Consider the following 22,130-nt stretch of genomic DNA (forward strand, 5'->3'; position numbering starts at 1 on the left):
TGTTTCCAAAAGTGCCCTCAGAGGGGAGATGCTGATGGTGTGCCTCCTGCCTCTGTGTTTCCTACCTGTCTGTATAGGGTATAGATGGTATTTCCTGCTGGACCCTATTGAGAGTGAAGGGATCATGAAAGGTTCTTGTTTGTTCCTGGGCTTGCCATTTGACCAGGATTAGTAACTACTCTGGGGCTTGTTTTTCTGGACAGAGGCCTTGCCTCATTCAGGCTCAATTCTGAGGATATGTACTCTTTGCCAGAAGTTCTGGTTTAAATTATTCATGTTCTGCTGCTCATTTGCCCATTTCCATTGAAGTTTATGGAAAGAGTCTCATTTATTTCAATATGGCTCATCTTGACATTTTTGTATTTATTTTGTGTTCTTTCCAACATCTGATTTATATAAGAAGTTACATAAAATCAGAGTGATTTTATCTGCATTATATAAACACTGAAGTCAAGACTGAAATGGGAAGGAAAAAGATAGCATTAAAACTTCAACCTATTCCATACTGTCTGCTATTACACTGAGTTCCACCAGGACATTCGTGATGCTTCAAACTCATCTGCCTAAAAAAACTCCATATCACTCAAATCATGCAAAATAATTCTTTGTTCTGGGGAAGTTTTAAAGCTGCATTGGCTTTTTTACTCAGTTTACAACATTTCTTCACACACTCAGTTCAACTGAAGTGTTGAGATGCATCAGCACAGGGCAACAGATAGGCTGTTATCTTCAACCAGCGTTGTTGCTGCTTACAACATTTTCAAATCCTATCCTAGGCTTCCCACTCTTTGAGGGATACATAGCATCACTTTCCTGATAGTTGCCACTCTGCCTGTCTTTCCAGACTTCCTCATATCACTATATTTTGCTGGTCCATGCTTTTCAAGGAAAGACTTTTCCTAGAGAGAAGGAGAACATGGTGAGAAGCAGCTTCCTTTTTTCTGTGACTCATTTTTATTTCTTCATGGTCCTGATGTTAATACAGTGTAAAATCTGAAATCATGCTGACCTCAGCTGAAATTTTTATGACCTCAGCTTTGAGAAGGAATTTTCGTTTCAAACCTTCCAGATGGTTAAGGAGTTCTTTCTGTTCTAGAAACTATTCGTGTCCCCGTATGCAGCATCTCTTGGGTGTGAGCTTTCATTTTTTGTGTTTATCATGATTCAATACTTTGATATCTATTCCATTTATAATATGATCCATAGATCAAGTATCTAATCACAGAATATCTATTTATTTCTAAAATCCAGTCTGTCCTAATAATGATGCACTAGGACTTTAAAGGCAAACCATAATTTGTTTGAACAAACCAAAGCAAAAGACAGATCAAGTTATTATCATGAGAATGAAGTAGACCTTATGGTAAATAATCCAGAGGGTTTCGGTAATGCATTTTCAATTAGTAGCATGACTGAGTTGGTTTTAATTTAAAGTGGAAAATTGAGAGCTTTTCATACAACTGGAAACAAGATTGTTCTCCACAGAGGCAACTGAGTCTGTTTATTGTCACTTGTTGTGCTTGCTTGCACTGAGGAGGGTTTAGTATTTCAATCTTACTTTGTGCCACCAAGACTTATTAGCAGGTGGGATCTTCACTCATTTAAGAACAAGTGAGCAGGACTAGAGACTTCAGCCTGTGCTCTTCTTAATGATGTGAATCCTAAATACACTTCTGGGTAAGGATGGATTCGAATTTTCTCATTAGCATTATTCCTTTAAGCAGCCATGATTGAAAAATATTGTCACCGTAATAATGTTTTTATATTTCTAAAATGAAAGGAACAAAGTATTTCAAGTACTTAGTTGCACTTTCAGCTTTGGTCTCGTGAAAAAAAAGCTAAATTATATTCATTGCAGTTCATATTAGGGAAATTGGTTCAGAAGAACTTGCCTTTAAATGCTTTTCTATTTCTAGGCAATCTAATTTTCATCTACATTAGGAAAAAAAGTTAGTTTATGGTAATGTTGTGGTAAACTTGGGATGTTGTATTGTATTTTTGAAATGTTGCTTTATTTGTATTCTAATGTTGTTAATCTTATTATTTAGGTGTGGGAATACATGATGATAACAAAATATCTGAATTTGAGAAATGTAATTTTTTTTAGACAATATAAACAAAGTAAAATCTTCTAAAAGTAACTAATCACAGGGTTTATGTTCTTCCCTACCTAACAATAGTCAGCAACCTGAGGTAAAAATGTTCTGTATCAAATCTGAAAAATTCCAGATCTCTAAGCCTTCCAGTACATCAGTAGTAATGTAAATAGTAAAACCAAATAAATAGATGTAGTCTTTAGCAGAGAAATGAATGAAAAAATTTCACTGCTGCTTTTGTTTATTGCTGCTTGAATTGTCAGTTTTACTTTTTTTTATTCTATAGGGCTAAGCCATAGAAAGGCATAAGAACTACTTTCTACCCCAAAACCAGGCAAATGCAATTTAGTAAGGTTTTTAGAAAGGCAATTAAGGTAAATAGATTTAATAATTTAACCCCCCCACATTTACTATTAACTCCAGTTTCTCTGAGCTTTAAGTTCATAAGAGTATAGATTGTCTACAAAAAGATTGGAAAATTATGAATATGCTTTATTTTTATTGTATTTTACTCTTTTTTTGCTTTAAGAGTATTTTTTTTGAACACTCAAGTTTGTAGTTTTTTTCTTTGATAATTTGAATAACAATTTTATACTGGTCTAAAATATTATTCTTTAATATTTTTAAAATACTTTTTTTTTAATTAATGCCCAGGACTTTCAGCAACCTAATTTGGAACTAGATGGTCTTTAAAATTCACATCCAGCCCAAACCATTCTATGCTTGTATGATTCTAATCTTAGGAAAATAAAGTCTTTACATCTGTGGGTTGTCCCCAGGTTGTAGGCAGTGCTCCTAAGGTGTTACCTACTGTGATATTTGCCATCATTACTGAATACTTGTCACTCTTGAAGAAGGATGGGTTGGGGAAAGAGAGTGAGGGTCCCCTTGAATCACGTAGATGAAATGAGTAGCAATTGCCTTTGGACAATGAATCAGTAACATGTTGAATACAGAAGCACTGGGTAGCTCCAGTTTCACCAGCCTGCCTTGTAGCTCTGTGGGACTTATGTGCCCTGCTGGTACCCTGCCCTGAGTACTTGCTGTACAGGCTCACTCTGCACAGGACATGTAGGCACACTCCTGGGAAAGTACAGTTCTCAAGTAGTTCTGAATCATTGTGAATATTTTGTTGTGATGACAGTAGCACCCCCCCCAGCTCCACTCCAGAACATGCCCAACATGACAGGAAGCTGTTAAGCTATAAACAGCTGTCCTGTGGTTGATGTGAGTGGCCCTGAGGCAGGACGTCTGTTGTCTGGTGCAGGCAATACAAATGCACATGAAGTTAAAAGAAATAACTATGGGACTGTGCTGGCCATGGCCCTTCATCTCAAGACAGCTGTCATGATATGTGTGCCTGTGTTGGTGAGACTTGAAACTATGTTGTGATACACCACAGAATCCTCTTGCAAAATATAGGGTGGATGTGGCTATTGTGCTCCAAAGAAGGCTGGAGAGATCAAGCTTGATCCAAGGGAAAATGGAGAATGGAAAATGCTGGATTTTGCTCTGTACTCTAGAGTCTACCTCTGCATTTTATTAAAAAGAACCTGAGCAGCCAGACTACCATCCTGAAATGTGCAAGAACTGGACTCGAACCTTCTTTGACTGTGAAATGTTTAGATTCTGGCTTTTCCGTGTCCTTGGTCAGTGCTCTAATAAAGCTTGAGAGCACAAAATGTCTATATTACCCAAGTGCAAAAGGAGGCCCTTCTTATTAAGGTTTTCTTTAAGAGTCTTTTTTCTGAAGATATAGGGAATGTTGGTAGAAGCAGAACAGTATATCTTTTGCTATCATCTGTTCTTCAGGGGATGAAGTAATAAAAACGTCAAACACAAGACAAATGTTGATTAAAATATAGGTAAGGTGTAGTAAGAAACAATGAATAAAAGAACCTGTTATCAAGAAATTACTTTTAAGAATTATGAACAAGAATTAGAGTTTGACTTAAGCAGGGAGCCTAAGAGCTAGTGCCCCTATAAATATCACATGCTTTTCCAAAATTTCAATAATTTTCCATTGATGCTTTTCTGTAATTTATAGCTTTCAAGAAACCTGGCATGGATCTGTTATACTGCCCAGCTTTTAGTGAGAATCTTAGCCTAATGGGCATTCCAAAATCTGATGTAATAAAAACAATGGGTGTACATGGTAATTCCAGGATACAAATTATATAGGAACAGTAAAGTAGCTAGTTTAGACATGATTTTAAAAAGAGGTTACTGTCAAGTAAATAACAATAAGGTTCTTGCCTGCTGAACTTAATGACACCTTCAGTCCACACAGAAACATTGACTGAAACACTGTTCCTGCATAGAAGGAGTATGTTGTTAGAGCAGTGCTACCCAATGACTTTGTTCAAAGGTGACAGAGGAGTGCTAAGAAATACCAGAAACAGTAAGAGAATAAAATTTCCTAAGTGAGTGACATCAGTCATTTTTGTGGAAACTGGAGGAGTGTTACCTCAGGGTGATGCAAAAACTAAATTTGTATACACTGCAAATGGCTGTTGCTTGGAGCAAGTAATCACAGACCCCATAGGAAGCGATAGAACTTTTGGTCCCTTTCCAAGCAGCAGCTCAAAAAGTTGCACTTCAGTAGTGACACAAGTTGAACATCAAAAAAAAAAAGTGCTGTGCTAATATGTAAGCAAGAAAGGAACTATGTAAAATGAATAAGTCCCCAAAACAAAATTAAAAGGAGCAGTTGAGAGGGTAGAAGCTTTCCAGGTACAAGTAACTGCTTTAGTGTAGGGAAAAACTCAGAACTATACATATATACAATATCCCCCAAAATGGCACCTGTAAGAAAACAGTTTTTTGCAGGTCCCAACACAATATTTTTGAGAAAGGTCAGTACCATCCATTTTTAACCCAAGACAAGAAGCAAGCCTTCTAAAAAGTCTGTGGAGCTGACTAGTAATGGAGATATGAAAGGACACCTTTTGCTCAAGGAATCCAGTAGCACAGTAAAAAATGAAGTGTGTGCTTGCAGTGGAGTTCATTATAGGGAAACATACTGAAGGGTGAGTTGGAGGAATTGTCTCAGTTTTCATTTTAAAACATGTAATCCAAAAGAATAAGACTAATATATGAAACTATAATCAAACAGTATCTTACAGGGTTTCCCATAAACTGCGATTGAAATTGAAGTTGCAAAGCTACCAGCTGTGGTGTGTGCTGAACTTGCTTGCCATAGACTTCCTGGTAAATGATGCAATAAGAAGAGACAAAATGGTATTTGTTAGAGAATCCTTGACCTGCTCACTCCTGAATGTTGTGTGCAGGACCTCTGTCTTACAAAAGGGTATAGTAAAAATGAAGAGGTATATTATTTATCTTAGGAAAAATAGGGGAGGTATGCTGGAAAACAATACAATTGTGACTATTTTGGCAAAAGTGAGATGACAATGGGTATTCTGTATTTTTTTAAAGCAAGAACCTGACTGAACTATGTGGAAGCAGTTTTAAAATCAAAACAAACAAATAAACATAGTCTAACTCATTGCCTGAAGAAGTTTTTGAAAACCAAAATTCATGTTAGAAAACTCCAGAAACAGGTATTAAAACAAGTGATGTGCACATGCCATTCAGTTCAGTAAATCCAAAAGGTCCAGGTAATGGAACTTGGCAGCATATAGGTTAAAATAATCCAGAGAAGTAGGACATTTAACTTATTTTTCCTAAGCATCTGTTACTGATCCTTTTAGTCACAGGAGAGTGAACTGGGCAGATATTCCATTTGGTGTATTTTTGTGTGTAGATGTGTCATGTCCCACTCCTACACGGAAGGGAGAACCCAAGATTCATAGATGCCCGTGGTCAAAGTTTTTCTGGACCTTTCTGGTAATGGGTCAGGGGGCTTTCAGGGTCTTTTGGTGGTCTTGATCCCCCTCTACTGGATTGAGCCTCAGTTAACAGTTCACTTCTTGACCTGACCTCTGTGCTTGTGCTGTCCTTTACGTTGTGTGGTCGCCATACACCAGAACAGAGAAGTGCGCACCAGGAAGGTGCTACCCTACCTACACATGGCCCAACTTTCCAGACACATCGTGTTTTAACTTGCCTTCTTGAGTGGTCATCAATATTTGAGACATAGCAACGCAATAACTTCTTTCTGTCCAGGCTTCTACAAGATGACAAAATTTTAATTGTTATTTTTTAACCAAAATAGTTAAATTACATTTTGTTCAGTACTGTGATTGATACTGCTTATCTTCAAAAATAAAGCTTTATTGACAAAGTGGACTCACATCAGTATCTAAAATACAAGTATAGTAGATACATTGACAGAGTAGACATTGTATTTTATGTGTTATTAAAAAAAGTATTGGTAAAGCCAGATCCTAGCAGATGGTGTTAATTGTATGTTCCCTACTCTAATGGATATAAAAGATTTTGCAAGAGCACTGATTAGCTGGGTTCTGGCACTGTCCTACTGAGAGAGATCTCTCAGCTGTGGGCAAGCTCTCTCTATGGAGGAATAACTCCCTATTCGCCTTGGGTGTAACGTAGTCTGTATGAACCAGAGAGTGTGTTTTTGGAATACTTGTTCCTTGTAGTGGGACTATGAATTGTAGCAACTAGAGAGACATTCTTGGGAATTTTGTTATGCTAGCAGGTGTTGAGGTGTTGTGACTCACTCCTACACTGCTTTCGGAGCTGGTGGTGTTGAGCTTCTTTGTAAAAACATGCATACTTCTTGAGAGCCTTGAAAATCCAAAAGCTCAAGACTGGCTATTGAACAAGATGCCTCTATTGATATAATTAGGTAATAAGTGAAATAAGTTCAAGGCACAGATTTCTGTGGTAAAAGAATCTGTTTTTCCTGCTGAGGAAAAAGAAGAAACCAGACTTCCAAACCCACCCACTTTGGCAAAGCTGTTTTTCTTTTTATTCAATGCATTAGAAAGCCAGGAAAATAAGTAGGCATAAGAATGCATTTGAATTCCAGTGAACCTGCCTGATACATCACTCTAGAAACAAAATTCCCATTTATGTATAGAATTTACAGAAAGGAAATTGGTTAAAACTGATCTAATGCTGATGTGATCCAGAAGTAAGAGGGTTTTACTGTGATTGTCAGAAGTCCACATTTCCTAATTTTCACTACAGAACATAAGAAATTAGTTGAACATGGTTTATATTTCCCACAACTAGCAATTTTCTGTCTTCGGAAAGTTTTAGAGGGAGGAGCTCAGAGGTGCTGTGGGAGGGGCTAAAGTTCATATTAAAGTTTTGGCATGAGAGGGAGAATTGTCAGAGTAGAAGGCTTCTTCTGAGGTTTCAATTTAAGATGATCAGTATTTATGTTCAGATTCTTCTAATAATTCTATTCTGGAATGCTGATTCTCACATTATTCCCAGGATTGAAGAATGTGGACTTTCATGTTCCCAGGTAATCTCTTACTTTTTCCAATTCACTATCGATTAATATGGTAGTTGTATGCTGCCAAAATAATTGTAGGAAAAGGAAGAAAGCAAAAATGGAAAATATTTCAGCTGTCCTGAACATTCACTTTATATTCCTGTCATTCTGAATGAAGTGTCCAAAGCGGCAAAGATGCTTGAGGAAGAGTGTAAGAAAATGCATCTTTCATTATTTCCAACTGCTGTTTTTAGTACCTTTTAAAATCTGTATTTTGTATTTGAAAAAAATTATTTTGTTCATATTCATTACTTTGCACAGTCGGTTTTTACAGCAGCAGTGATGCCAAAAAGATGCGGAGGGAGGAATGGGAGGTTTCAGAAATTGCTAATTATGTCAGGAATATATGAAACACTGACTTTGCTGTGAATAAATGAATTAAGCATGAGAAAAAATAAAACCTGTTTTTCATTTTGTGGGATGAATTGACTTCACTATTAAATTTAATGACTTCTGTATGTGCATGAAAGTGGAGTGTGAACCACACCATCTCTTTACTAGCTTTGGATTTTGTATAATTCCAAATATCCCCGCAAAGGGGCAGTATGCAGATATTCTGTTCCTCTTGGCATTCTGAAATTGTAAGCATAGAGTAAACTGAAAGATAATTGAAAAAAAAGTATTAAATAATAGGGAATCTGACTTTCAGTCTTAGTGGAGGTTGATAACTGTGTACTTGCTACAGAGAAGTGGAACTGATGGTGTGAAAGAATTTGGCTGTCTGTACAATCATCTGCTTGAAGATATCAGTGTTTAGGACAAGCAGTGAGATGTTCTAAAGGTTGTCTAAATGTGGTTGTACTACCCAGGTATTAAGTTAGTTCATGTTACAGCAGTTTATTCTGTATTTTATACATGTATCCTAGGAAAACAATAGGAATAAAGATGCTTATAAAATACTAGATTGAGCAAAAAAACCCCTCCCTATATTTAAATATTCCTATATTATAGTTATTATTCCTGTATTCAAATTCTGCAGTCTCTATCCACTGAGATAAAGTTTTTAGAATAATAAAATATAGTCATAAGAGATTAATCTGTAGGTGTACCTGAACACTTTTCAAGAATGTTTATGTACTATACTTATGAATGGAAATACACGTGTATGTTAAATAATTTATGCTCCTTGGTCTTCTGCAATGAGAGTTTAAAATGATTTTCCATTCTAATTTATCCCTCCAAAGAGTGTAGGACTATCAGACTCAGCATGTAAAAATCAATATCAACATTTTTGGTGAGTTTTAGTCTAGCAGATAGGATTTATCACTGGGGACCTTAATGGATATCTTTGTCATATCTTAGGTAAGTATGTTAAAAAGACTGATTCATAGTTGCCTAAGGTATACACACAGCCCTGAGGTTTGGCAGAGTGGATGCCTTTCTTTGCCTTCAAGAATCTGTCTTACACCTTTTCCAATAGTGAAGGTTGGATAACTAAGAAAGGTATTTTTTTATTTATTTACAGAGGAAATATATTGTTTCCAGCATAATGGAATCAATCAATCAATCGTTTGTGATAGAGACAGGATTCAGTTCATGTGCTCTATGTGCTGTTTCTGCTAGTTGTATTCAATAGGATATTGAATGCATTAATGACTTTTTAAGACAAAAATGTTTTCTCAGTGGGAACAATAATGATCTCAACAGGACAAATTACTGCCAGCATAGCATTTTCAATCTAGTGCAAAGCATTTTAGCTACATGAACTTTAGAGTCTCATGACTAGCTTGTTAGAGAAAACTCCTCCCTTTTCCTTTGAAAGAAACTTCAGTTTTCCTACATAACTGACCACTATTTGTGGGCTCAATCCAATTCCTACATGAGTTATTTTAAAAGGAAGCAGTCAATCTTCTCCATAATTTATAACTCAATGATCTTTATAGGGGCACTAACCAGGGGTTACAATTTTTTCTTTGTGTGCAATATGCGTGTACTGATTTCTCCTATAGCATGTGAGATCACAAAGTGGAGAATTGATGACTTTTTTCCAGCAATTTGCTTAATGTGATATTTAGATTTTGTAGTTTTAAAACTATGATAAGTTTTCAGTAGCTGCTATTGTTAGAAGTATTATAGAAAATAGATTTTTCTTTATGGAGTTTTGCCAAAAGTTTGTACAGTAAATTTCTCTTCTGCAGACAAACTTGAGGCTGTGTGGTTCTCCATAAAGCAATAGGGGGATGAAAAGCAATTAATTTGGTTTTGAGCGGGTTTAATACTGAAACTGTTGAGTCCGACCGGCAGACTAGATTTTAAGGTGGCTGCGTCCATTGGATATTTGTCAGCAGTTTTGACCTCCTTGGGTACTCCTTAACAGAGTAAAGCACTGGTTGTACTTAAGAGGGAAATAGTGACAGCTGTTTTGAGGTATATGACTTGAAAAACCTCTGCAACAAACTGTTTGGATTTTGGATCTTATTACAAGTTTATGAGCATTCTTAGTTTACCATGAATATTCAGCGAGACACCCTTGCATTGCTTTTTATAAGGCAATATCCAGGTTTCATTACTATACCAGAAACTGTACATCTGTTCAGTATGGGAAGGGAAAAACCAAAAGAATATTGGATGTTTATGCCAATATTATATGAAAATTTAAACAGCATGAAAATATACAGTTGTGAGTTGAGTGATGGCAAAGGAACAACTAAGCTTTTATTATGTATTATGATTTATTTCTCCTTCCATATTTTAATGACTTGGCTTTAGAGATCACGTGATATTCTAGTATTCAGAGGTTAAATTATATGGGCATGGTCTCCATGCCCCACCCAATAGCAAACACAGTTATCAACCAAGTTTCCCTGTAAAAGGATAGGGGAATCCCAGCCTGCAATTGAAATTGGGTTTGTGCCCTACTCCTTTTACAATCCACATTGTTTGCAAACTGTACACAAAGAAACAGGCTTATGCCAAATTTGAACAGCTGGTAAAGATCAAGACCACTACATCTAAAAAACATTCCTCAGAAAAATGGGAAATAGTATTTATATTGTCTGCCTCTGTACATAGCAATATTTCCAAAGTTTGTAGATAAACAAGGAAACCCTAAACCTAGGATTTCCCTGTAATTATAAAAGTTATTGGCAGCAAATTCTTGATATAGCTACTGCTTGTTCATGCTATTTATAATTGAAATATGTGGTATTTCTTTACTGGATCTTTGTGCCATGGATTAGTCCATTCTTGCTGAATACTACACACTGCAAATTCAGTGATGGGCCACTAAGTCAGCTGACATACACTGGTATTCTTTTTCCATTATTAAGCAATTCATATTTTAAAAGTGATCCCAAGCCTCTAAAAAATAAACATAATAATCTAGGTGACATAATTCAGTTGTTCTCTAAAATCTGATTGAAAAACTAATTTTAGACATGGAAAATGTCTAAAGAGACTAAAGACCTGTCTTAGAGTGAATGAGAGAGATAGAGTACATAATCCCAGCATAGAAAGATGATTCAACACAGACTTTTTTGTGTCTGCATTGATATACCTGATGGCTGAAGGAGATGCATAAAAATATAAAACATATTCTCTGCTAATATTTGCTGAGATGCAGTACAATCCCTGAGAGCATTTCATATACCTGCCCATTTACAGATGTTTTTCATAGTAGTTTTCACACTGTCAGAAAAATACATTTCCTTCTAAAACTTTTTTTCCATTTTTTTTCTTCTGATTTTGTTAACATTTATTGGCTATTTTTTGAAAATCAGAACATTATTTGCCATCTTAAAAAAACAAACTAGAAAATATGCCTAAAACTTCAGCATGTTGCTAAGGAAGTCACAGACCAGCTCCAAACTACTTGGCTAGGAATGATCTCAGAACCAGTAAATTCACACATATTCAGATGTGATACAGACACATCCCAGCACTACCCCAGCATTCACAACCATAGGAATTCGCTGGGCCAGAATTTTCTGAGGTCATAACTAAACTGGAAAGTCACCCTAACTAGTAATGCTGAGTACTGGAATAAATTGCCTGTGGAACTTATACAGATCTCTGCACACACTAAGAAAATATAGCCCAGATATGTCTAATATAGCTCACATACATCTCAGATAAAGGTCATTCTTCCCAAGACAGAAATGTAGAGTAGATGACATCTTGTGGTTTTTTCTAAGATAAATACTTCTGCTTTCATTCATTCATCCATCCTTTTCTCTTTTGGGGGATCTATAGATGGTTTTTCAGATCATATTTCACATATTCCTTTGGAACAGTCAGCAGAGCTAAAGCCCTGTTTTGCTCATATTGTGTCCTGTCCTTGCAGCATGCAAAAGATGGGACTTGCCATGAAAACTGTATGGGACATGCAATCTCATTCAGGAGGTGTCTATGCAAAAATGAAGAGAGTTTTAGTTTTACTTTGCAAATTACCTGTAGGTCTTTCTCTTGCAAGGAAGTGTTTCAACACAGTTGCTTTGAATAAGTGCAGTAAATTTCAATCATTTCTGGAAAACTGACTATCTTGAAATTGCCTCTACTTGTCAGCATATTTTCAGAGAGTGTGAATCACATAAACAACACTGTACAGTACTAGATGTGCATTCATTGTCTTTTCTTGGAAAAAGAATCTGAGGAAATAGAATTTATTGCAGTTAAGATTTTTCACAGTCTCCAGTTTTGTTTTTCTCTTTCATCCCTACATATGCAAACTTTCTTAATCTTTTTCCCCACTTCCTCATCTCTCTGACCTGCTCTTCATCCTTCTGTAACTGCAATGAGTTTTCTCCATTACTTTTCAAATTTTGATATCTTTATGTTATAATTTGTCATAGTTTGTGTTTTTTTAATTTATTTTTATAATTCTCATTATATTGTGATGCTTCATGATTAGTTTTGGTCAGTAATATGCATTATTTTGATTTTCTTCTCCCTCATTTTCAATATATTCTATTTATGCATGATACAATAGAATAATTTTTAGTGCATGGTCACACCTGTGTTACCATTCAGTCTGCCTTTGTAGCTCATTTTCTCTTCCACTTAGAGGTCAAAAAGCACATATGCTTTTTAGGCAAATGTGCGGCATAGGTGATTTTCAGTGACTAAGTGCTATCATTAAAAATGAGACATAGTGTGAAGCAAAAATGAAGTTACTGAACACTGATGGGTTTATTAAGCTGAGGCTGTGCCCACGAATTACTGCTGCTTTTAGGGACAAGAGCATGATCAGGAGGGTTAGGTGAAACAATGGTGCTGTTGTAAAGTTGGTAGGATCCTGCCTCTTCGGAAGCCTTTCTTTTGGACCTCTGCCTCCTTTAATAGGATTATGCTAACTTAAGCAACTACAGTACAAGTAAGATACATTATATAAAACCAAACTATGTGATTATTACATAGTTTGTTCCCCTTCCCCCCCCCAACATTACTATTAACAGTAAAAATTTGGAGAAATAGATTATGTAATGACTTTTCAAGTAATTATTTTTTGTTTTGTATTTTATATTATTTATTTCTCCTTAACATTTCCAAATTTAGTCATAACTAGCTTCTCTGTCAATTATCTCAAACTGAAAATGTTTCACCTAGAATACACACTATAGATATTTTCAGTAGGGCTTTTCTACACAGCAAATTTTGAGTGTTTTTTAATTTTTCATGTACTCACACTGCTAGTTCTTTCAGGGAAAGGTGTTGCTCTTGATAGGAGAGGGAAGGCATGTATGCAGGGATTCTGTCATAAGGTTTCTGATGAAGGATTCAGACTTTCAGACACAATAATGCAAGTACGAATAGTTAGGAAATAATCCTCTCTCTCAAAAATTTTCAAATAGCTGCAGTATATATTTAAGTATAGCTGTAAAAACCTTCATGGTACTAAGATTTTCCTCGTTTGCTGTGGCTGGAATATTTCTGTAACTCAAGACTATTGGAGCCAGTCAGGCATCTTTAGCATTGTGCTTAATGGAAGCAGACCCTTAACCGATACTGTGGCACGAGGCAGGAATACAGTAGCCTCCCAGGGCTGCCATCTGAGACCACTCTACCATGGCTTCTAGCATGTCCTGCAGGATCATTTGTATGGCCTTACACCCCTACACAACAACATAACTAGCTAAGGATGGAATAAAACCAAAGTCAATATTTAAAAATATTTCTCAGCAGGAAGAGCTATAATTAGGGGTAGTTCCAGGATTATTTAGACTGAAATTTTCCTCTATTTAAGGGGAAGAGGGAAAAACATAATTTTAATGGGAGCTACAGAAACCAGAGATGTGCTTCTGCTTTGAAGAGAGTCTCAACCTTGAGATGTGGTCTCCGAAGTCTTGAAACTGTTGTAAGAAATTATTGTCAAGTGTGCTATGGTATTCTAAATTTTAGTATGAGTTTGTGATTCATGCTGGCAGAGTTGGGCTTAGCAAGTTCATTTTTGTTTTTAAGTCCCTATGCCCCCAGCATGTCAGGATAGTGTCTGTGCAACACTCACCCATTTTGTGATGCTACTTCATTCCTATGGTTGCAGGTTATTAAATACAGATTCAGTGGAAATCATGAGAAAACATTAGCAACTTGTCAGGGCAGTATGAGAAACCTGCATGCTCAGCATGGTGCTGCCTGAAGTTAAGACAAGGGAAAAAGTTAAGCAGTGGGTTAGTCTGATCTCCACTCTCTAGAGCCCAGGCACCTGAGTTATGAGCCAGAGTTCAATGTTCTCTCTGTAGAGCAGCTGCTGAGAGCCACTCTTCCACAGTTTCAGTTTCTGGTTCTACTTGCATCCAGGGATCTTTGAGTTCAGAAAGGGAGGTGTCTAATAAGCTTAGGTGCCTCTAGTGTTGGGTAGCAATTGGTTGGGTATGGTAGATCATGGTACTCGGCTGAGATTACCACAGTTTGCTTAAATTATGTTCCAGGTCCCTAAGTTCTTTTTTAGATTTGGCTGACTTAATCATTTTGAAAATGGCCGCAAACTTTGGCTTTATTTCACTACCAGTAAAAATGCAAAGTCCTCACAGAGAAATTTCCTTACTTGGAAATTATGTGACCCTTTTCTCATGGCAGAGCTGAAGTTTGTATAGGTGTGATGGGTTTGCAAAGTTTTGGTAGCAGGGGTGGGGGGCTTTGGGGGTACCTTCTATGAGAAGCTACCAGACCCACCACTGGCCAAGGTCAAGACCATCAGTGATCACAGAATATACTGAATTGGAAGGGACTCACAAGGATCATTAATAGTGCCTCTGAAATAATAGATTTCTGTTATCACCTGATGAAGCAGGTGGATGCCTGAAAGAGGTTGGGACCCTGTGGGAATTCTGTGCTGGGGCAGGCTCCTGGCAGGACCCATGGACCCATAGAAAGAGGAGCCCCTGCTGGAGCAGGTTTGCTGGCAGGACTTGTGACCCTCTGGGGGACACACACTAGAGCAGTTTGTTCCTGAGAGACTGCACCCCCTTAAAAAAAAAGGGGACCCACACTACAACAGTTAAGGAAAAACTGCAGCCTGTGGGAAGAACTCACCTTGGAGAAGTTCATGGAGTTCTGTCTCCTGTGTGAGAGACCCCATTCTGGAGCAGGGGAAGGAAGAAGAGTATGAAGAGTCCTCCCTCTGAGGAGGAAGGAGCAGAAGAGACAACATGTGATGAACTGACCACAGCCTCCATTCCTTGCTATCCTGTACTACTGAGGGGAAGTAAGTAGACAAACTGGGAGTGAAGTTGGGCCCGTGGAGAAAGGAGGGGAGGGGGAAGGTGTTTTAAGATTTTGTTTCTATTTTCTCATTATCTTAGATTTTAATTGGCAATAAATGAAACTAATTTCCCCAATCTGACTCTGTTTTGCCCATGATGGTAACTGCTGAGTGATCTCTTCTTGTCTCAACCCAGGAGCCTCTTGTTATATTTTCTCTCCCCTGTCTAGTTGTGGAGGGCAGTGACAGAGGAGCTTTGGTGGACACCTGGTGTCTCACCAGGGTCAACCCACCACAATAGGCAAAAAAATTTATCCCCATTTGCATCTGATTCAAAGTTCATTCAAATCAGTGGAAAGTGATTTCTGAATGTGAGCAGCATGGCATTTTTCATTTATAAATGTCACGTGTAAAGCTGAGCACTGTTCTGCTCCTGGGATTGACTCTAAACATTTATAAAAAGAATACTTGCCTAGAGCAAAACAGTGAGAACTTTACTGTGTATGCCAGAGAGCTGGAAAACCAGGCCTGCAATGTATTTCCTCTTTTTACTGAGCAATAGTGTTAGGTCATATGAGAAGACAGTAACTGGAATAGAAAAACATCTTCAAAATGAAAATATGCATTTCCCAAAGAAATAACCACTGCCTTCAGGAGCAAAGGAGAAGTTCTGTGCTGGAGGGTCTCTTCTCATAATCTTCACTTAAATTGTTGCCCTTCCCCCCCCCCTTTTTTTCTTTTCTGTGGCAATCTTGCTGCCCACTGATTCCAGTCACTTCTGAGACTGCAAGTCTCAGTGCTGTCAGTGTTGTTGAGGGATAGTTTTTCCTGTAGCCTCTTCTGTGCTATAAAGATCATCATTCCATCCTAACTTCAAAACATGAGATATTCATGGTTGTCTTGAGAGCTTGTGGAATCTGCATCCTCCAGTTTTTCAAGAAACAGCCAAAATAATGGCTGACTTGATCTGATGTTGGTGTTAGTACTGATTCTAGCAGGAGGCTGGACTTGGCTACCTCCAGAGACCCCTTTCACCCTACATTTCTTTGATTCCATTTTGTCATCCACTGTATGAGATCTCCAGTCAGTAATTGAAATAATTAATGCTGTGTCAGAGTGTCCATGTCTCATTGTTAGACTAGAAGTGCTGATTTGGCAGATTAGTTCTCATTTTAAGCAGCTGAGTGATCTGAAATTTTTGACACTCTGTGTATGAAATGGTGCTGATTTATACCAGATGAGGGTATGGCATTCAAAGTACATTTTAATTTTACTGTGTCTATTGTACGCTATTATGTTTTTTAACAACTTGTATTAATATTTTAGGAAACATGACATCAAAAATGATTGACAAATTTTGGTTGGGTTTTTTTTTTGTTTGGTTCTTTTTATTTCTAAAAGACGTTAGTGCATGCAGTTGCTTCAAGCAAATTCTGCTTCTAGTCCTAGAGCTGAAGCATACAATAGAACAGGCAGCTTTTTAGTTCAGACTGTCATAGCTTCCTTTGGTCCAATAAATTCAAAATCAAGTGGTTTATATGTAGGTTCTTTTTGTATCACACTATTTTAAAATAAAATTAATTTAAAAAGAGTGGAAGGGGGAATATTCTTTGCAGTTGAAAAACTTCAAAGCAATACTGCTCTGTAGAAGGGATCCAGCCGTGCAGCCACTGTAATGGCCAGTAGACGTTATATGCCACATGCAGTCCTGATAACATAATGGACAGTGCAGTTAAAATACAGGAACAGGATTCCTCTGCAGCAATACAGTGCAGGAGGAAATACATACTGACTGGAAAACAGACAGATATTACCTTGCTCTGCTGGACACAAGCCAGCTCTCATCCTAAAAGTGCGTGACCTCGTTAGCCTCGTACTGAGCCTGAGCTTGATATCCCACTTCTCACTAGTAATTATCCTCTCAGGTTCAGCACTGTACTAATGTGATGGGATGGGTTTTGTTCAGCTTGGAACACACAGAGAAAATCTTAGAGCTGGATAATGTGTAGGCATGACTCAAATGTTTTCCTTTTATCATTCTGTAAAAAAATCTAGCAACATCCAGGTGCTTTTGTAGAAACAGTGGTTCAAAGTAGTTCAAAATAATGCTTTGCCATAGTTTCAGGTGCCATTTCCTTTCTGCATGGGTAACAGTCCAAATGTTTCCATCTATTACTGCTTAGCTAGTCCCACTGCATGCTGCTCACATGCATCTGATCACACATTGCCAGTAAAAGTTGAAGAAAAACCTTGTGGTTTGCCAAAAATAGACAAGTATCATTAGTAAGATAGTTTCACCTTGGCAATGAGAGTAATTACACATGATGTCAAAACAAATACAGATGCTTCTTTTGAGAAAAGGTCTTTTGAGGACACTGTATTAGCAGTACTATGAATTTTTAACAGTTTTAAGTTTTTATATTATGTGTATTAATAATTGCAATTCCTCTGATTCTTGGTAAATATAACCACAGTTTTATTCAATTGCCAAGTGTGTTCTGGAGATCTATTAGTTTTTCTTTTCACCCAGTAACATGGTTTTTTATGTATAAATACTTGACCATAATTTAGTGGGACAGGAATCACTATGCTTTCTTCTACTGTAAAGAACTCTGTTTCTGAAATCTGAAAATTTTAAAATTTTCTTTTACTGTAAGAATTCTTCTTACATTTGGTAAGATAAATACAGCTGTGAGCTTTCTAAGAATACAATGAGAAAAGTTCCAATCCCCACTAGCATCAATGATGTGTAAAGTGCAAAGCCATTAAGTCCGTCCCTGTGAAAATAGCTCTGGAAAAAGCTAGAGTATACTGAGTTGTTTCCCTTTGTAAAGTTCTCTCTAGATAGTTTATGGGGCTGAATGTATCTATGAAAGGAATTCGTTGATAGTCTGTGGAGCTTATGATACAGCTCTGAATCCTCTCCGTTTCCATCCAAAGTTCTGAAAAGGTGTAGATCCATAAAGTTTGCCTGTGACTGTCCACTGCTCAAAGATCTTTTCTTTATGGAGGTGATTGAGATCACGTTGGCATTGTCAGGTTTTTCACTAGAGGCCATGAGAAATCGTTGAAGACTCTAATGGCCCAGATTCTGTAGGCCCTTCCCTCCCTGAACTGAATTGGGTGAGCATCTGGGGAAAAGAAAGCTGCTCTTGATTGATTATACACACAGTAGCTCCCTCTCTGTAGAAGGATAAGTACTGATATGGCATGTTTGGGGTGCTCCCAGCTGAGACAAAGATTATTACAACTTTAAGAGGCACCAGTAAACCCTGTTCTCTTCAGAACTGTGTGTGGTTCTGGTCACTCCATTTGGACAGATACTTTAAAGTAGAAATAGCTGCTGAGAAGGGTGATGGTAAGAAGGAAAGCATGGTTGATTAGGATAAAAGAGCTTGGCTTTTACAGTCTCAGAAAAGGTGGAGAATAGGTTTATTACTGGTTGTAGATAAGTGAAAAGTAAATTCCAGGGTGGAAAGCATCTATTGCAAAAATGTAAGTAATAGCTTTGCCACTGAGGATCTCTCAAAAGGGGGAAAACCTCACCTACGTTCACTGACTTTAATGTAGGTACCTTAATGAATGAATGTTAAGTGTCTGACAACCCAGTCCCAATTAAAGAATACATTTTAAGTCATTTTCAGGCATATTACTCTTCCTTACAGAGTTGTGGAAGGGCTGCCGTACAACAGAGCTAACAGGTAGACTATGAAAACAAGTTTTTCTCCGATTCTTTCCTGCACGACAAAACATCCAGGGAAGAATTTCCACAATTCTGCTCTTGATTCAGTGCCTGGAGATATGAGGAGATGGGAAGCAGATCTGATCTTTTGTCCATTTCCTTGGTAATATTAATTCATGAGAACACTCTCTGTGTCCCCTAATCCAAGTCTTCCTCCACTGATCTCACTTTCTTCTCTACAGTCGTTAGGCAAAACAATGGGATATTACAATTGGCTTAGATTGAGGAGAAGTTGCTGTGCTAGCTAAAAAATTGGCACCACACCTTCTATTCAGAATACTGCACGTTGGTGGTGTCTGTTCAGATAACCTCTAGCTACAGTTGAGTAATACCACAAATGGGGAAAACCCTAGAGAAATAGGAAAATCCCTAACTGTTTGTGCATTGTGTAAGTATATTTTGCTTAGGCTCTTTGCCAAAGAAGATATGAATCAAATATGCTCTCTGTATAGGAGTAAAGTGTACTGTCATGTTCAGGATCTTATTTTTGCATAAAAGATGCCCTTGGGATTTGTGAAAGGGGAAGAAAATTTCCATTCTGGTTTTAGTGTGTTATGTTTTTCTATTGCACTCATCACTGAAAATTCCTGAAAACAAAAGATATAGAAAGTGGGAGAGGAACTTGGCTAATTCATTTGAGTTCTTCTTTCACACAAATGGTCTCTTTGGACTATTTTGCAAAATGATTGTAAAAGAAAATACCACCCCCACCCCCCTGGTATTGTACAATAAAAAGAAACATTTATTGAAAAAATAAGGAATTGGGCTGTGACCAAATGTTGCTGTAACTGGCAAGTATTTGTGCAAATATTTGATTATTTATGTAAACCTTCCCAACAACTCCTCACCCAGAACAAAACCAAGTGCCCAAGAATGACAAAATATCACCCTACCAGGACAAAAGTCACTGAAGGATGTGTTTCTTTTTTTCCTGTGAAAAAGATGAGAAAATACATGCAAAAGCTCAGATGATAGGATTCCTCTGAGCAATATTGAGAATCAGTAATTAATTAGGATAAACTAGAGGGTATAAAAAGATTTCTGCATCATCCACAGCCCTACAGAAGTGGGTGTTCTGTTTTTTCTTTCATCCTGTGTTTGTAACATAATTAATTTACATACAATGTCCATTTTTCAGGTGTCATAACAGGGACCCCAAAGCACTGACCTTAATTAAGTAAAAGGCTGAATCTTCTGAGTTTTGTGAGATTTTTGTTGTTTACTTCAATGATATCTTAATTTTTTTTAATGGATTTTTTTGCCCTATAATTGTTAGAATGGTTAGAGAAGTTACTTTAAAGGTGCTGCTCTAAGAAATTTTGATTGTCACTTGGAAACTCTGTCAAGCCACTTAACCAAAATATTTTCAGTAGTCTGGTTGCCAAATGGGAAGTTAAAAATACGGAAGTAATTTTCTAAATTGTCAGCCTCATTAGGGATTAATTTCTTCCAGTAAGTAATGGCTGAGCAATTAGTTGATCCAGCAGTTAGGTTTTCTCACCAAGAAAGTGAGCTCCCTAACTCACTTGATTTTTTTCAGTCATTTCATATATTTGTCTATTCCATTCCCTAGGGCCACGGAAAGCCTCAAGTAAAGAGAGTGAATTCAAATTTTTCTTCAGCATACTTCAGCAAGATTTGATGAGAAATAATTCAAAATTATGATTTTAAGACAGTAGTTAAAATTACAGTAGTTTTGTATGAGCTGGTATGTTTCTCTTCTATTGGTTTAGTGTTGCGCTGAATGATTCAGAAAGCTATAGTCTTCTTTCTATTGATGAATGTGCAGAGGGCGAATAAGCAAACTACCAATGAAGCTTTTTTTCAGTGGTGGGAGGAGTGGATGGCAGGCAGAAGTAATCAATAAATAACAAATATTTCTATGACATGTTAGAGCAGAAATTAGGTCTTACCAGTTACACTTTTTAGTTCTTCAGGGGGATTTGAGGAAATTTAAAAATCATTGAAATAGAAGTGTCCCAGTTTTAGAACAAGTTTGGTTTCTTTTATAGAATCATAGAATTATTTGGGTTGGAAGGAACCTTTAAAGGTCATGTAGTCAAGCCCCCCAGCAAAGAGCAGGGACATCTTCAACTAGATCAGGTTGCTCAGAGCTGTATCCAACCTGGTCTTGAATATTTCCAGGGATGGATCATCCGCCCCCTCTCTGGACAGCCTGTGTCAGTGTTTCGCCACCCTCACTACAAGATGTTTCTTCCTTATGTCCAATCTACATTTACTCTCTTTCACTTTAAAACCATTATCCCTTGTCCTATTGCAACAGACCCTACTTCTGTGAGTGTCAATGTATTATGTTGTAGAAGCAGCCAAAGCAACATCTTTAACAATGTCACAAATAACTTTTATAATCTTCAGTCTATGAAAGTATATGACCATGTGTCTTATTATAAAATGTGGTTTAAAATACCACCTTTTATGCATTTGCACTTTTGTGAGTCATAGTGACAGACTGCCAATTGTAAAAGATGACAATTTACCTCTAGAAGTGGTTATTAAAAAATAAAAGAGCCAAAAGGACAGAGGAATGTGAACTAATACAGGTTAGTGATCACTGGTTTTCTAAAGGCCACCTTTAAAAAGGAGCTTATCTAGCTCCAATTAAAAGCAGCAAGGAAGGACAGAACACAAGCTTCTCAGGCACCCTAGGCAGCTCCACAGGGGCTCCATTTCTCACCTGCAGCAGTAATATGGCTTTTCTCTACAGCTGTGTTTCTGAGGAGGACAGAATTCCCTATGGATGAAAGCCTCATGGAACACCAAGCAATAGTCATTTTTGTGATGTGCTAATGCTTACCCACCCTGTGTGGGTATACAATTGGAGAACTTCTGTAAGTGTCCACCAGAAGACTTTTGCTGGCTCTAAAACTCACAGATTGTTGGCTAGTCGACAAGATCTTAAAATGCTTTAAAAGGACTGAGAGCTGCTGTTGTGTTTGAGAGCAGAGGAGACAAGGTGGTGCCTGCTCCTTTTGTGGGTGTGATGAAAGTGTCCCTGTCAACAGGACACTACTTTTAAAGGAAAGAAAATGGGAACATATATTCTGTATCCAAAAAAATACTGGTATAAGGGCTATGCCAGAAACTTGAATGCCAGAACAGCAGGAAACAGTATTTTCTGGCTAAGCAATAGCCTTTCTTTAGAATGTCATGCATAGCAGTCAAAATAAGATTTGTTATTTTTGTACTCTACAGTATTTTACT

The 22,130-nt window shown here is 37.4% G+C and overlaps 1 protein-coding gene and 1 long non-coding RNA gene across 5 annotated transcripts in view; one reads left to right on the forward strand and one right to left on the reverse strand.

Moving 5' to 3' along the window:
* The first annotated feature begins 1,361 nt into the window (after nucleotides 1-1,361).
* IL17REL (interleukin 17 receptor E like) overlaps nucleotides 1,362-22,130 on the forward strand; it is a 45,591-nt gene continuing 24,822 nt past the window's right edge. For 2 of the 4 annotated variants that reach the window (XM_027679110.1, XM_027679112.1), the window contains exons 1-2: nucleotides 1,362-1,677; nucleotides 2,383-2,470. In XM_027679110.1, coding sequence (XP_027534911.1) covers nucleotides 2,435-2,470 — 36 coding nt within the window. In that variant the 5' untranslated portion in view covers nucleotides 1,362-1,677; nucleotides 2,383-2,434. Of the gene's footprint in view, nucleotides 1,678-2,342; nucleotides 2,471-7,395; nucleotides 7,498-22,130 lie in introns of those variants that run through there. The other 2 variants (XM_027679111.1, XM_027679109.1) reach the window with 2 other exon arrangements.
* LOC113965557 lies at nucleotides 15,661-21,677 on the reverse strand. Its single transcript, XR_003533571.1, has 3 exons — nucleotides 21,604-21,677; nucleotides 19,802-19,839; nucleotides 15,661-15,754 (listed from the first exon to the last, which is right to left on the reverse strand). It is a non-coding gene; the product is annotated as an uncharacterized LOC113965557 (long non-coding RNA).

The sequence above is a fragment of the Neopelma chrysocephalum genome, unplaced genomic scaffold (assembly GCF_003984885.1).
Source record: "Neopelma chrysocephalum unplaced genomic scaffold, ASM398488v2 Primary Assembly neopelma1_45, whole genome shotgun sequence".
In the NCBI taxonomy this organism is placed as follows: Eukaryota; Metazoa; Chordata; class Aves; order Passeriformes; family Pipridae; genus Neopelma; species Neopelma chrysocephalum.